The sequence below is a fragment of the Penicillium canariense genome (genome assembly GCF_028826845.1).
Source record: "Penicillium canariense strain IBT 26290 chromosome Unknown utg000008l_segment0_segment0, whole genome shotgun sequence".
NCBI lineage: Eukaryota > Fungi > Ascomycota > Eurotiomycetes > Eurotiales > Aspergillaceae > Penicillium > Penicillium canariense.
This window is the reverse complement of record NW_026622735.1, coordinates 1,340,200-1,353,363: the sequence shown is the minus strand read 5'-3', so window position 1 is coordinate 1,353,363 and position 13,164 is coordinate 1,340,200. Positions and strand designations below refer to the sequence as shown.

The 13,164-nt window shown below is 53.6% G+C and overlaps 5 protein-coding genes across 5 annotated transcripts; 2 read left to right on the top strand and 3 right to left on the bottom strand.

Annotated features, from left to right (window-relative positions):
• Positions 1-107: 107 nt before the first annotated feature.
• N7482_010433 (40S ribosomal eS30 domain-containing protein) lies at positions 108-640 on the bottom strand (the record flags this gene model as incomplete). Its single annotated transcript, XM_056692557.1, has 2 exons — positions 108-452; positions 602-640. 2 exons carry the CDS (start codon positions 638-640, stop codon positions 108-110), a joined length of 384 nt encoding a protein of 127 aa, XP_056538514.1.
• Positions 641-3,095: 2,455 nt separating this feature from the next.
• Positions 3,096-4,445, bottom strand: N7482_010432 (splicing regulator NSRP1-like domain-containing protein; the record flags this gene model as incomplete). The annotated part of the gene is made up of 1 exon (XM_056692556.1): positions 3,096-4,445. One exon carries the CDS (start codon positions 4,443-4,445, stop codon positions 3,096-3,098), a length of 1,350 nt encoding a protein of 449 aa, XP_056538513.1.
• Positions 4,446-5,129: 684 nt separating this feature from the next.
• On the top strand, positions 5,130-5,788 carry N7482_010431 (TRAPP subunit TRS20; the record flags this gene model as incomplete). Its single annotated transcript, XM_056692555.1, has 2 exons — positions 5,130-5,320; positions 5,425-5,788. 2 exons carry the CDS (start codon positions 5,130-5,132, stop codon positions 5,786-5,788), a joined length of 555 nt encoding a protein of 184 aa, XP_056538512.1.
• A 560-nt stretch (positions 5,789-6,348) lies between these two features.
• N7482_010430 (cysteine hydrolase family protein) lies at positions 6,349-7,709 on the bottom strand (the record flags this gene model as incomplete). The annotated part of the gene is made up of 4 exons (XM_056692554.1): positions 6,349-6,851; positions 6,915-7,046; positions 7,116-7,540; positions 7,603-7,709. 4 exons carry the CDS (start codon positions 7,707-7,709, stop codon positions 6,349-6,351), a joined length of 1,167 nt encoding a protein of 388 aa, XP_056538511.1.
• A 950-nt stretch (positions 7,710-8,659) lies between these two features.
• On the top strand, positions 8,660-10,482 carry nde1 (nuclear distribution protein NudE; the record flags this gene model as incomplete). Its single annotated transcript, XM_056692553.1, has 2 exons — positions 8,660-8,899; positions 8,968-10,482. 2 exons carry the CDS (start codon positions 8,660-8,662, stop codon positions 10,480-10,482), a joined length of 1,755 nt encoding a protein of 584 aa, XP_056538510.1.
• Between the last annotated feature and the right edge of the window lie 2,682 nt (positions 10,483-13,164).

Sequence of the window (13,164 nt, the reverse complement as noted above, 5' to 3'; positions counted from 1 at the left end):
GCGAAGCATGATATCATCCGTACAAGTAGCCAGCCATTATCTGGGAAGCACTTTCGTTCGATGGTGAGCCGTAGGCCGGGGTGCCAGGTTTCGCGAATATTGTGGGTTCAAACATCGGTGAAAACTCGACCCTCCGTCATGACTAGGGGGTTTTGGTGATTTATGTGCCGGGGTTGGGGTTCATCTGTGTGGGTTCCTGTCAGTGTGAAGTTCTTTCCAGTTCGGGTGGTGTGTATTGGAGGATATGGGCGGGTGTGGAATTTGTCGCAAAGAGTCATCGAGTTGTGGTGTGATGTGTGTAGTGTGTGCAGTGGGTGATGGGTGATGGAAAGTGATTCGAAATGTACCTTGCGCTTGCCACCGGTCAGGGTAACGTTCACAAAACGGCGGGTGTACAGGATACGCTTGTAGGCGCGGCCCTTGGGGTTCTTCTTCTTCTCCTGGGGCTCGACCTGTACGCAGAATTCCAGTTAGGATGAGGTCGGATCGATGGATAGCGGTCCTGGGCGGCCGGGCAGATGGCCGTGTAATCTGTCTCGGCCCCTAGGCGGCGCAAAAGAGGTTCAAGAGGGGCACTTGCCTTAGGAGTAGCGGCCTTGACCTTACCGGCACGGGCGAGAGAGCCGTGAACCTTACCCATGTTGGATGATTGTTGGCGATGGAGTGGGAGTTGCGAGGTGTTGAAGGGGAAGGAAGCGAGACTCTCGACACACACGATCGTAGGATTGCAAAATTGGGAGTGTGTCCGGGTGGGGCGGCCTTAGCGAGGGCCCCGTTCGGCGGCGGGATAAGGAGTTTCTCCGGTGATGAGTCATCCAGTTGGAGACCCAATTTGGTGGCTAAGTCAGCCGGACTTAACATAACGTAATTCCCGCCCGACCGAGCCACCCGGCCGACCGAGCCACCCCATCAAAAAACGCGTCTTCTAACCCACCCACCTAATTCAACCACCTACCATGCCACCAATTCGCTCTGGATCTGCTCAGAAATCAGCCAATCAAGAGGGCAAGATCTTATTAGCCCTTGACGATATCAAAAATGGTCGTGTCGAGTCTATACGCGCAGCAGCGAAGCTATACGCAATACCTCGCACTACACTACAACACCGCGCTGTCGGCCGCCTCCCACGCGTCGATGTGCGCCCATCTGGTCATAAATTGACCCAATACGAAGAGGATTCGCTTACTGAGTGGATAATCTCTATGGATACGCGTGGTGCAGCGCCTAGGCCCTCTATGGTGCGAGAAATGGCCAATATTCTACTAGCTACGCGTGGTGAAGACCCTCCAGCTACTGTAGGTAAAAATTGGCCATCAAGCTTCGTGCAACGACGCCCTGAGCTTCGTTCAGCATTCTCTAGACGCTACGATTACCAAAGAGCCCAAAACGAAGACCCTACCTCACTACGAGCCTGGTTTACGACCGTACAAGATGTTATCGACGCGAATGGTATCCAACCGGAGGATATCTATAACTTTGACGAGACCGGCTTCGCTATGGGGATTATAGCTACACAGAAGGTCGTTACAAGGGCGGAATATTATGGTCGGCGATCGATTTTACAACCGGGTAATCGTGAATGGGTTACAGCGGTCGAAGCAGTTAGCGCTGATGGCTACTCGCTACCGCCATGCGTGATATTCAAAGGTAAAAACTTCATAGCGTCGTGGTTCGACGAGAAGCTTCCAAAAGATTGGCGTATCGAGGTCTCGCCAAACGGCTGGACTACCGATGAAATTAGCCTTCGGTGGCTACAGAAGCTATTCATTCCAGCGACGACGACACGTACGAAGGGGAAATATCGACTCTTGATTCTTAACGGCCACGGTAGCCATCTTACACCTCAATTCGACCAGATCTGCACAGAAAATCATGTTATACCACTTTGTATGCCTCCACACTCTTCGCATCTTTTACAACCGCTTGATGTTAGGTGTTTTGCTATATTAAAACGCGCATACGGTCGCTACGTAAGCGATCTTGCTCGTGCGTCGTATAACCATATCGACAAGTTCGATTTCCTCGCAGAGTACGCCCGGGCGCGCACGGAGGCCTTTCAACCTCATATTATTCAAAATAGCTTCGCTGCTACCGGTCTTATTCCAGTCGACGCAGATCGAGTGCTTTCGAAGCTCAATATCTTACTCCGAACGCCATCGCCACCAAATAGCAGGCCAACCACTAGCTGCAGCCAATTTAGCCCAAAAACACCCAGGACGGTCGTGCAATTGCAAAAATCAGCTTCGATATTGAAGGATCTATTAAGATATCGGTCAAATAGCCCTCCGAGCCCATCAAAAACCGTGCTAGATCAGATTATCAAAGGCGCTTGCATATCGCTTCACGGGGCCGCGCTATTGGCGCAGGAAAACAGCGATCTACACACAGCGAATCAGAAAATACGCCAAAAACGCACACGATCTAAACAACAGATAGTGCACGAAGGAGGCCTCACGGTCGAAGAGGGCCTACAGCTAGTTCAGCAGCTGAATCAGCCAATTGAAGACACTCTAGTAGTAGTGCAGCCGCAGGGCGATGAGGCTATTCAACTAGCTCAGCCAGCAACCAGGGCTCCACCAAGGTGTAGTGGGTGTAGGGGAATTGGCCATAAGATCAATCAATGTAAAAATCGTCAGATATAGCTAAATTGATGCGTTTTGGTTGATATATTTTGATGCAAAAATTTCTAATGGGGTAGGGTGGCTCGGTCGGCCGGGTGGCTCGGTCGGGCGGGAATTACGTTACCCCGGAGGGCTTCATCCAGTGAGGACGAGGTAGAGGGTCATTCGCGGGGAGAGTCTAGTATGGCCAATATCAGTATCCGGTGGTGCTTGGTAGATTCACTTATAACCAAATCGTTAATCATTCCCCGGATACTGTCACGTCTATCTCTGCGTGCGCGTGTTGTTCGCAAGGCTCGATCAAGATTTTCATTCCACCTGTGGGTCAGGACCCCGTCTAATGTAGTATACAGATATTCATGACTAGTAAACCCTATCCAGAACGCCGCTGCAATGTACATCCCATAAGACTCCTTTTCCAGCACCAAAAAATGCAAGTATCCAAACGTTCTTTCCAAGCACAACATTCCCCTGTTACTTCCCGGCTTTTTCCTTTGCTGCAGCTTCCTCCCGCTCCCGCTTTCTCGCCAGGTACCGCTCCTTCGCGCTGGACACATCGGTCACTGTCTTGCGGCTGCGAATTTTCTCCGCAATTTCCTTCTGCTTGGCAGCCTCGGCCTCCTCCTCTCTCCGAGCTTGCTCCTCCAGCTGAGTAGCGATCATCTCGGTTTGGCGGGCCCGCTGAGCAGCACGGCCAGTCTGATAACCAGCTCCGGCGCCAGGGCGTCCGGCTGAGGGTCGAGAAGCTGATGTAGGAGCGGCAGATGGAGCGGCCTTCGGTTTCGGTGCCACATTCAGTCCTGCAGACAGTAATTGGCGCTTGTCGACCACCTGGCCCTCGTCGTTGATGGCAATGTGAGCACCACGGGCGTTAAGATTCTCCGCTTTCTGAGTCTCGGTCATTTCTTCCGCCTCTTTCGTCGTACCCTCGTCAATATTGCTAGTCTTGACCCGGCGCGCGGCTTCTTCAGCAGCTTTGACAGCCTGCTCATGTTTGGCTTCACCACGCGACAGCACGTCCCGATAGAAACCGACCATGCCAGCACCGCCATTCTGCTTTCGCCGCTCTTCCTCCTCCTTCTCTTTTCGCTCCTCCTCTTCTTCCATTTTCCGAATCTCCTCCTGCTGTGCCTTGTACGCGCCCGTAACGAAGCTCTCCTTGTCTGCGAACTCATCGCCTTCAGCCTCACGTTCCTTCGCCAGCTGACGATCGCGTGCGCGTGTTTGATCTCGTTTCCGAATCTCTGCACTGCGCAGCAAGTTTGTCATGTACTTGGGCACCTCACTTTTGTTGGCAGTCGCAGACTTATCATCCTTCGCGTGTAGACTGTCGTATACTGCATCGTAGGAGTAGATTGATGGGTCGAGTTCTTCTGCCTCTTCGGCATACTTCTTGCTGCTGTGTAGCGCAGACAAGTTCTTGTAGTCCTTGCCAAGGCCAGTCGGGTTCTTCGATTGTCTCTGGTTCAATCCGAAGCGCACCTCTCCCTGGCGCTCTTTTTCCTTCTCTTCATCATCCTCCTCATCATGAGCAAAAATAGAACACTTGTTCAGTGGCTTCGCGCCTGGCTTTCCACTAAGACCCATTTGCAGCTTTCGCTTGGGGGGCGGTCCGGCATCCGATGAGGGCTTCGATTTCGATACTGGCACATCCAGTCCACCGATCGCGGATATTTCCATTGCGCCGTCATTTTGCTTGTCTTCCTCTCCGGAGTCGTCATCGAAAATGTTCTTCTTGCGCTTCTGTCCGAAGGCATTGGCCGGCTTTGGGCCCGAAGAGTTCTTGTTTGGCATATTTAGCCCAGAAGAGAATTGAGGCGCCATCTTTGCGATGTCACCCAGTTGGTCGTATGCAAAGAATGATATGCGCAAGCTGAAAAAAAGGGTGACTCGAGGAGGTCAGCGTGACCGCAGTTGGAGGTGAATGACGTTCCGAGTCAAAAAGACAAGATAGGCCGATAGAGCAGGGGCTGGTTATCAGCCCGTCATGTGACCATGGTTTGCGGGGTGGGATGGCACTACGTATTGTCCAGAAAGCTCATCAACCGTAACACTGGAGCGCTGCCTATGTTAAGTGTATTGGAATTTTTGTAGGCTGTAGATACTATTCTCATCTGAACGTGGTAGGTTCCTGCGTCAAAACTATTGCTTGTTGAATCACAACCTGCCTGACACCAGAGGTGGACACAATATATATTCTTTCCTACCAAGCTACCTGTCCACATATCGAGGACCAAAATATACTTACTGACTACCTATCCATTCGGTACAGCGCACCTATAACTGCACACCATGAGATCCTAATGTTATCCATATCCTACCTACTCTCTGTATAATAAAAATTCTCCAACTCTCCATTCCTTAAGCTCAGTATCCTTGCTTCAACCCATAGGTTTAATCACTTATCGATCACGTGCCTGCACCAAATACCGGCGAGCGACGGGCCCACTCAGGCAACATGGCTCTCGAAACCCCCGTCTCATACCTCTACAATCACAACCCGCCAAAATGTCATACTATTTTACCATCCTCTCGCCAACGGATACGCCGATCTTCAACATCGCCTTTGGCACATCCAAAGGCGGCGGCGATGGCATTGCGCGGTTCCGCTTCCCGGACACAGCGCAGTACATGAACCAGTTCATCATCCACTCCAGTTTAGACATTTTGGAGGAAGCACAGTGGACAAACGGCGGAATGTATGTTACTTCCCACCTTCAGCGGAAAGAAGGCTCAGAAACACCACACCAATCGTTAAACCTACCCTCCGGCGGGAAACCTTCAGCTAAACCCCTCGAAATAGGTACCTCAAACACATCGACACCTATCCTCCCGCCGCAGCCTACATTTCCGCCTTTCTCACGCCCAGCGGAGCCCGTTTCCTTCTCCTCCACCAGCCTCCGCTTGTCCCCAATCCCGCCAGCAGTAGCGGCCTCGGATCATCGTCCTTACTGGGATCATCTGGCAACACCGTGCGTGGCTCGTCGAGCACTATTGCGACTAACCCGACCGGCCCGCAGACCGAGGAGGCAGTACGTCAATTTATGAACGAGGTATACGAGAGCTATGTCAAGACGGCAATGAGTCCATTCTACAAACAGGGAATGGAAATTTGCAGCCCTGTTTTCAGGACAAGAGTCACTGCCGCGGGGAAGAAGTGGCTTTAAGTGCATATAATATCGTTATTTGTTGAATACGTGGCTCTATCAGCGTGGCGTTTACGGAGGTGCATCGTTTTTTTTCTCAAAGGACCTTGGAGTGCATCTGCTGCGAGACTTACAAAGAGCAAGAAAGAGGACTGGTTGTTACCGATCCTGATTCTGATGTCGCTTTTCTACATTGGACTGAGTCTCATCAGAAAGATAGAACCTGCAATTATGTATGATACCCAGAAATAGGACCAGAATTGGACAGCATATATGCTGCAAACCTATGCTAAGACCGCTTTTGACCCTCCAAAAACAAATAAAACAACTTGGTTTTCACCGAAAAATCCCAGGCCCGCTAAATCCGCCAATCACAAAGACAAAAACAAAGACCCGAAACGACGATCAGGTTCAACGCGGTCTTCAGTGATAAAATATCAACCAGGCAGAGAACCGCAAGAAAGAAGATAGAGATATCCTTGCCCCGAAAGATAAAACGCCAGCCAGGTTCCTCCCAGTTCCAAAAAAATCCCAATCGAAGTTCGCTAAAAAGGACAAAGAGTTCGAAAGTTAAGAAAAGATCAGACCGTCATCTGAGGAGCCAGCTTCTTCATAGTGACAGACTTGAAGTTCTCGACGGCGTGAACCACGTCCTCGAGCTTGGCGACGGCGCCAAAGATGCCGCCCTCCATCTTGATGGACTCGATGGTGCTGGCGTGGAGTGGAGGCTCGGCTGCAGCAGTACCATCATCCAGGACCACACAGTCGAATCCACGGTCGTTGGCCTCACGCAGAGTGGTTGAGACGCATACATCAGTAGTGACACCGGCGATGACGAGATTCTTGACACCTTTGTTTCGGAGGATGAGCTCGAAATCGGTATGTGCGAATGCACCGCGCCCAGGCTTGTCGATGACGGGTTCGCCTGGAAGTGGGTACAGTTCATCTACAGTGTCATGACCCATCTCGCCTCGGATAAGCAGGCGGCCCATCGGGCCTGGGGAGCCAATGCCTAGACCGGTAGCATTGTTGCGGGAACGATAGGCCTCACGGCTGGAAAGAGTGGATAGATCTGGGCGGTGGCCTGAAGGATAGGTTAGTGGGGGACCTCAAAGATAGTGTGTGGATGTATAGAACAACAACATACCCTCACGAGTATGATACACAGGAAACCCGCCAGAGCGGAAGGCATGAAGCAGGCGCTGTAGCTTGGGAATCAGATCTTGTGCTGGAGAGATATCGTAGCCCTGGTACTGCATGTATCCTCCAGGTGTGCAGACTAGCAAAATGATAATGATTAGTCGCGCGACCTGAACCTCTTGCATTGGAATCTCCCGCAAACACTCACAGTCCTTTTGCATGTCAATGATCACCAGCGCAGTCGTGTATGGAGTAAAGGTCGCATCGTGTGGCCAGTCGTATGGAATCGCAGGGAGTTGGCCTTTGCGCACCTTGTGGTGAGGCACCTGTCGGGGCTTCTCGACAACGGGTCCATGATTGTGGGTCGGGTTCAGTACGGTCAAGGTCCAGATTCCCGGGGAACCAGCTGCGACGAGCATGAAAGGGCAGTCCATCAGTCGTGAGGTCCGGCGTCGTTTTCGTGTCTCCTCGGTGAGTCCATTTCGGGGCCGGTAGTGACCACCGCGATCGCAGCGCAACCATACTTTTGCCGTTCGACCCGGCTTCTTCTCAGTTGGTGTGCTGGAGGATTTGACCACCACATTGTAGCCGTGGGTCTTGCCATGGTCCTGGACGGCCGCAAGCAGGGAGGACCTGGATCGAAGCTGGTTAGCATGTGGTGTGATCGGGTATGACAAAACAATGTCGCTACTGACTTGTCGGGGTATGTTCCCTCTGGCGGGGGAATCAATTGCATGGCCAGGTCAGGTATGTCCTGGAGGTCGCTGGGCGCGTCCAGGTTCAGGTCGGCGGGGTCCGCCATGACGGGCGAGGGTGGTTGGGCCACGATCTCGGAGGCGATCTGTCTGTCAAAACCGGCGTGAGCACGGGGATCGCATCATCATCGCACACAGTAGTCTGTATACTTCGTGGAGCAGTGGGTGGGAACCGGAGGGGCGAGGTAAACAAGTGCGTGGAAGCAATCGCGACGATCAGCCTCCGATCCAAGGATAGCCGTGCGTGGGCATAGCAACCCCAGATCGGTGGCGGGATGAAAGGAAGGAGGAAGGTAGGGGAAGTTCGTTCGGGGCGGGACGAGAGAGGCACGTACGGTGAGAACACGACCGACACTCACAGACACGGTGAAATACTCCAGAGACCCGAGGACGCCTCGGATGAATCCAGATCGCGCGGCTGATTACAGTCACTTGCTGTTTGGGGTCTAACTCGTTAACTTACATCACACTGCCTTGACACCAGAAATACAAGGCAGAAACACCAAGGCGGTATGGCAGAACTGCCCGCCCGGCACGAGGTTAGCGCCACTGGCCCCCTGACGACCGAAACATCAACACTCAGCCGATCTAATCAATCCCGCTTTGCGACAACAACCACCTTCCACCGGAGAGTCTCACCCCCTCTCCCCCCAACAAAGAAAAGGTAAGTCTGACTGGTGTCGCGTTGTTACAGTCTCTACTTTTCTACCCCTCTTGCTCTCTCGGTGGAGGGTGCACTGCCAAAGTCGACCGTCAACAAGCCCCGATCATTTGCGTCACCGCCTCGCCGCCTCGCCGAGGGGTTCTTATCAACAACGCACGGTTGTTGACTTGCGCCAGCCACCACCACTCCATGAGCCCGTGAACTGACCGTGCGGGTGATCGGGAGTGTGGTGACTCCTTGTACGGCCTTTTTTCCGATTGAATCAATTTTTTTGGAGGGTGGTCCCGCGGACAATCTGCTCTGCGGCCCGTCACCCGGTGCCCAACGCGGAAGATGCCCGCCGCCGACGACTCACCCTCTAAAGGGAGGGACTCCAAAGGTGTGGAAGACAAACATACGATTGAGTACTATAAAGCCCAATATGAGTCCATCCAAGAGGAGCTGCATGATTTCCAGCTCTCCAGCACTGAGCTGGAGGCAGAAATGGAGAAGGAAATGGAGGACAAGGAGAAGCGAGAGCGACAGCTAAGGGAGAAGGTTGACAACTTGCGCTATGAGGTGGATGAGTGGAAGGTATGATACCCAGTGCATATGCATCCCTCAACCTGGTGAAGCGCGGTGACTTATATGTTGTCGTCCAGACCAAATACAAACAATCAAAGACCGAAGCGAACAATGTGCAAAACACCCTGCAGAAGGAGATCACCTCCCTGCGTGATGCCAACCGCACACTGCAGCTGAAGTTGCGCGATATCGAAGTCGCCAACGACGACTACGAGCGACAAGCCCGGAATACTACCTCGTCTCTGGAAGACATGGAGTCCAAATATAACATCGCCATCGAGCGCGGAGTGCTTTTGGAGGAGGAGATGAGAAGTGGAGAGCAGGAGCGTGAGGACTTGCGGATCGATAACCAACGTTTGAGGGACGAACTCTCCGATCTTAAGGTTGAGGCCGAGATTGTCCAGGAGAAGCTGCGACACACAGAGGGGCATGGGTTCCGTCGTCGCAAGCCGACCCCCTTGTACCGCAGCCCGTCGACCCCGCAGACCCTAGAGATCTTCGATCGCTCTCCTGGCACGGCCACTTCGTCTCCTGTATTTGCGACTCCCCCCGCCAAGTCGACCTTGGCCTCTTCGACCGCCACTCCACCATCGCCGCCCATCTCGGAAGCCTCCACCAACTTCCGCAAGTCTATCAACGCGACGCCCACATTTCCTCGGACGAGAGCCACTGGTGCAGAACCGATCAACTCGCGGACCCTGCATAATGCCAGAGCCCAGCCGGCGCGGCCCGCGCACTCCCGCACTTCATCTCTCGCCTACAGCAATGGCGGTCGCTCTACCCCCTCTATGTCTTACTCTTCTCGCAACAGCTTGTCGAGATCGACGACCTCCCGCCCCTCCGGGCTTCCCAAATCCGGTTCGTTGTATCAGATCCGTGGTCTGATCGGCAAGATGCAAAAGCTGGAGGAACGAGTCCAGTCTGCCCGGTCACGTCTTCCCGCGCCGTCGGAGACATCATCTCGTGGATCTCCCCATTCCCGTCAAGGGTCAGTTATCGGAGACAGCCCGGTGCCTTCCACCATCACTGTTCGGAGAAGCTCTCGCAAGAGACTGAGTGGCAGCAGCTTCGGCTCATCTGTGCGAGATAGCGAAGGCACTCCTTCATACATCCCGCAGAATCGCCAGTCTTTCGGGGCTCGCACCGGGGATAGCCGTCCCAGCAGCCGGACAAGCTTCTCTAGCCGGAGCTCGTTCAGCCAGAGTGTTCACTCCGGAGTGCCGGTTGGTCGCCCTGAAAGTCAGCAGAGCCGCCCTGGCGCCAAGACTCCACTGGGCCACTACTCAACCAATCCAACCACGGAGAGCCGCCGACCCCGGTCATCTCTGAGCAACCACGCTGGACAGACATCGTCTGTGGGAAGCATGTCCAATATCGACGAGGACCTCGACATTTCTACCCCTACTACATCGCGGCTTCCAAAGGACATCCGGCGGCCCTCGGTCTCGGCCACGCCAAGCGGAATCAAGAAACGTACCACCAGCGGCATGTCGGCCATTCCTACACCCCGCAGCTTCAAGACCAGTATCGGGCCGGGCCACCTTCCTCCACCACCGGAGCGGAAGCAAAGCGACATCGGAGAGACCTATTAGAGTGATTTGATGCCCCGCTTTCCATACACCTCCTTGCACGGGAATAGGTGGGGCACAAGATAAGCAAGGGCTTTCTGTCTGCCGACTTGATTTGATTTCGGTTCTTCTGCCTGCCGTTCTCTCGCACAAGCTTTCCTGGGAGGGTGGGGGTTGCATTTACCTCGTTACTCGATACTCGTTGTGTGCCATCCCGCCACCTGGATCGTGACCTTACGGGGTCTTCTCTCTCCACACTATCCCCCCCCCTCCTCCCCCGCCCCGTGATTTGCGTCGTTCTGTATAGGTTTTCTTCTTCTCCTTGGCGCTGTTGCGGCGGTTGTTTGGGCCTCTCATCTCTCGACCTAACTATTCACATACTGGATCGGCTCTGGCCTTTGTGCTGGTATGCTGGTCTCTTGATTTATGTATCCCCGGATGGACTCCGGGGCGTCCTAAGCTGTGTCTCAGCATCTTGTGTTTCGTTTTTTGTTTCTACGTCGCGAGGCGTTTGATAATACCCACGATGTTATGTCTTTGAATTATGCCGTAGTACATTTTATCTACCTAATTTACAAGACGTTCAGAGAGTCGATCCGTGTCACGTTCGTTAGATCCACAGAAGTATTCGGTTTCCCTCCAGAGGATCGCTCAGGTGAGATAGTTTTGGCTGAGACTGGTCCAGCGATACCGGTCCAGATGGTTGGGGCCGCGTGCCAAGGGGACGCCGCTTCAATATTGGCATAGTTTTTGTTGCCGCATAGGGCTCGAAGCCCGCAGGCTCACTCACTTCAACCAGGAACAAGGTATGGTGCTCGGTATTACTCTGTATCAATGCCGGCCGCAGATCCACGCGACGCGGCAGTGGCCTGTTTAGCGGGTTGTGGGGGAGAATGTGCGAGAATGGGTAGGGGACCATGAGACTCCCATTTATCTAGTATCGGCCCATTTTACTCTCGAAAGTATGTTTTCAAATGCCTAGAGGTTTGGAACTGAGTACCAATGTCTATTTGCTTGGTCTTGAGAATCATGAAAGGGGGTCTCGCAATGTATCTAGGTAGGTAGACCTAGGTAACACGTCCGACTGTTCATTGGTTCCAGCCGATGTATATAGGCGTCGGGGTGTGGAGAATCAATGGAACCACGCTAGCTGGCAGCTCCATTGCGAGAGCCTCAGAACGAAGAACCAGACTAGAAATAATCCGATCATCAAATGGTGAGCCATCGTTATGGAGCATGATAATATATAGTCAGGGTTGCGACCGTAAAAAAGGGGTAGGGGGCACTACTGAGAAACGGAGGGGGGAGGTACTCGCCAGGCATCGGTTGCTAGCACACTGTGATCGGCTACCCGCTCGAGTGACATCCCCGAGTCGTCTTCGCATCCGTTGGTCCGTGCGGAGACCTCAACGTTTCGCTGGAGGGATACAACAACGTCATCGCGCGGGAAGAACATTCTGGGTCAGGATCACTCTGGAACGCTGAAAGGGACTAGTGCAATTCCGGTGGAAACATGTTACATGGTGGGGCCAGATACGTGAGAAAGTGTAGAATGAACGCAGCGATGCAGAGTAATCCGTACTCCGCGTATAGAAACGTTCATGGGGAATGATTGGAACACCCGCCATATGGGGGCAGGGCGTCCGGGGTATGGTGTCCGGGTGGCTAGAGGGGTTCGAGGCTTGTAGATGGTCAGATTGCAGATTTCCCGATCGCACTCCGACTGCAAGGTCAGCAAAGTCGCCGACTCGGTGTCCGAGTCCGGTGGGGCGGGATCGTAGCTAGGGCCGTTAGAGAGCTAGAGTGCCATAGGTCTTCCGTGCTCCGTTCCCCATACTCGGTCCTTTGTAGGGTTGGAAGTTGGGGACGGAGTGGTAGTAGGCAGGGGTAAATGTAACAAGAGGGATCATAGAAAGGGGACAGGGAAATAGATGGGGGTCTGATTGGGAAATGGCGTTGAAAGGGTGGGACAAAGTCTCCTGGGCGGCCGGCCTACTGGTGGTCGTGCTGGTGGAACCAGCCCAACAATCCGGCGGGAGTTGGGGAAGCGCCGTGGCGGGCGAGAGCTAGGAGCGGCAGGTACCCGCCCATACTAATTTGTATGGCAAGGTACTTCGGATGCTGCTTCGTTGGAGCGGGTGGGACTCGAAAATCACCCTCAGCATTTTTTTTCGGGCCATTTCTATCGGCTCGAATCCTCGATCCTCGAATTGAACTTCAATCCCTTCGCTCCTCAGCTCACACTCCTCCCCCCTTCACAACTCGGGTTTTCTGGTGTCCCGGTAAGTCCAGTCTCCTGAACTCGCTGCTACCCTGCCTTGCCCTACCATCCTCTATCCTCGTCCCTCGTCCCTCGTCTCCGGTTTGGCCGCAAACGACCACCCGGCGGGAACTCCAACTGTCCCTGTCCGCATCGGGCGTGCCATTCTGCACAGCTAGCAAATCAGCACATCATTACAGCAGCAGCTCCAGCCCCGGCAGACTCCATTGGGAAACGTGGGACCAGGAACCGGGACGAGCATCGGATTCTCCGATTCCCCTCTCACCTTCGCGGCTGACCCAAGACGTCTCTCTGCAGATTGGAAGGAAAACGGAAGTCCTTTTCTCTCTCCGCCCGTGACGACCTACCGGGCCTTTTCCCTCCGCCACTCTCCGATTGTACATTACCTACGCTTTATACATCCCTTTATTCTCCAGCAGCGCTGT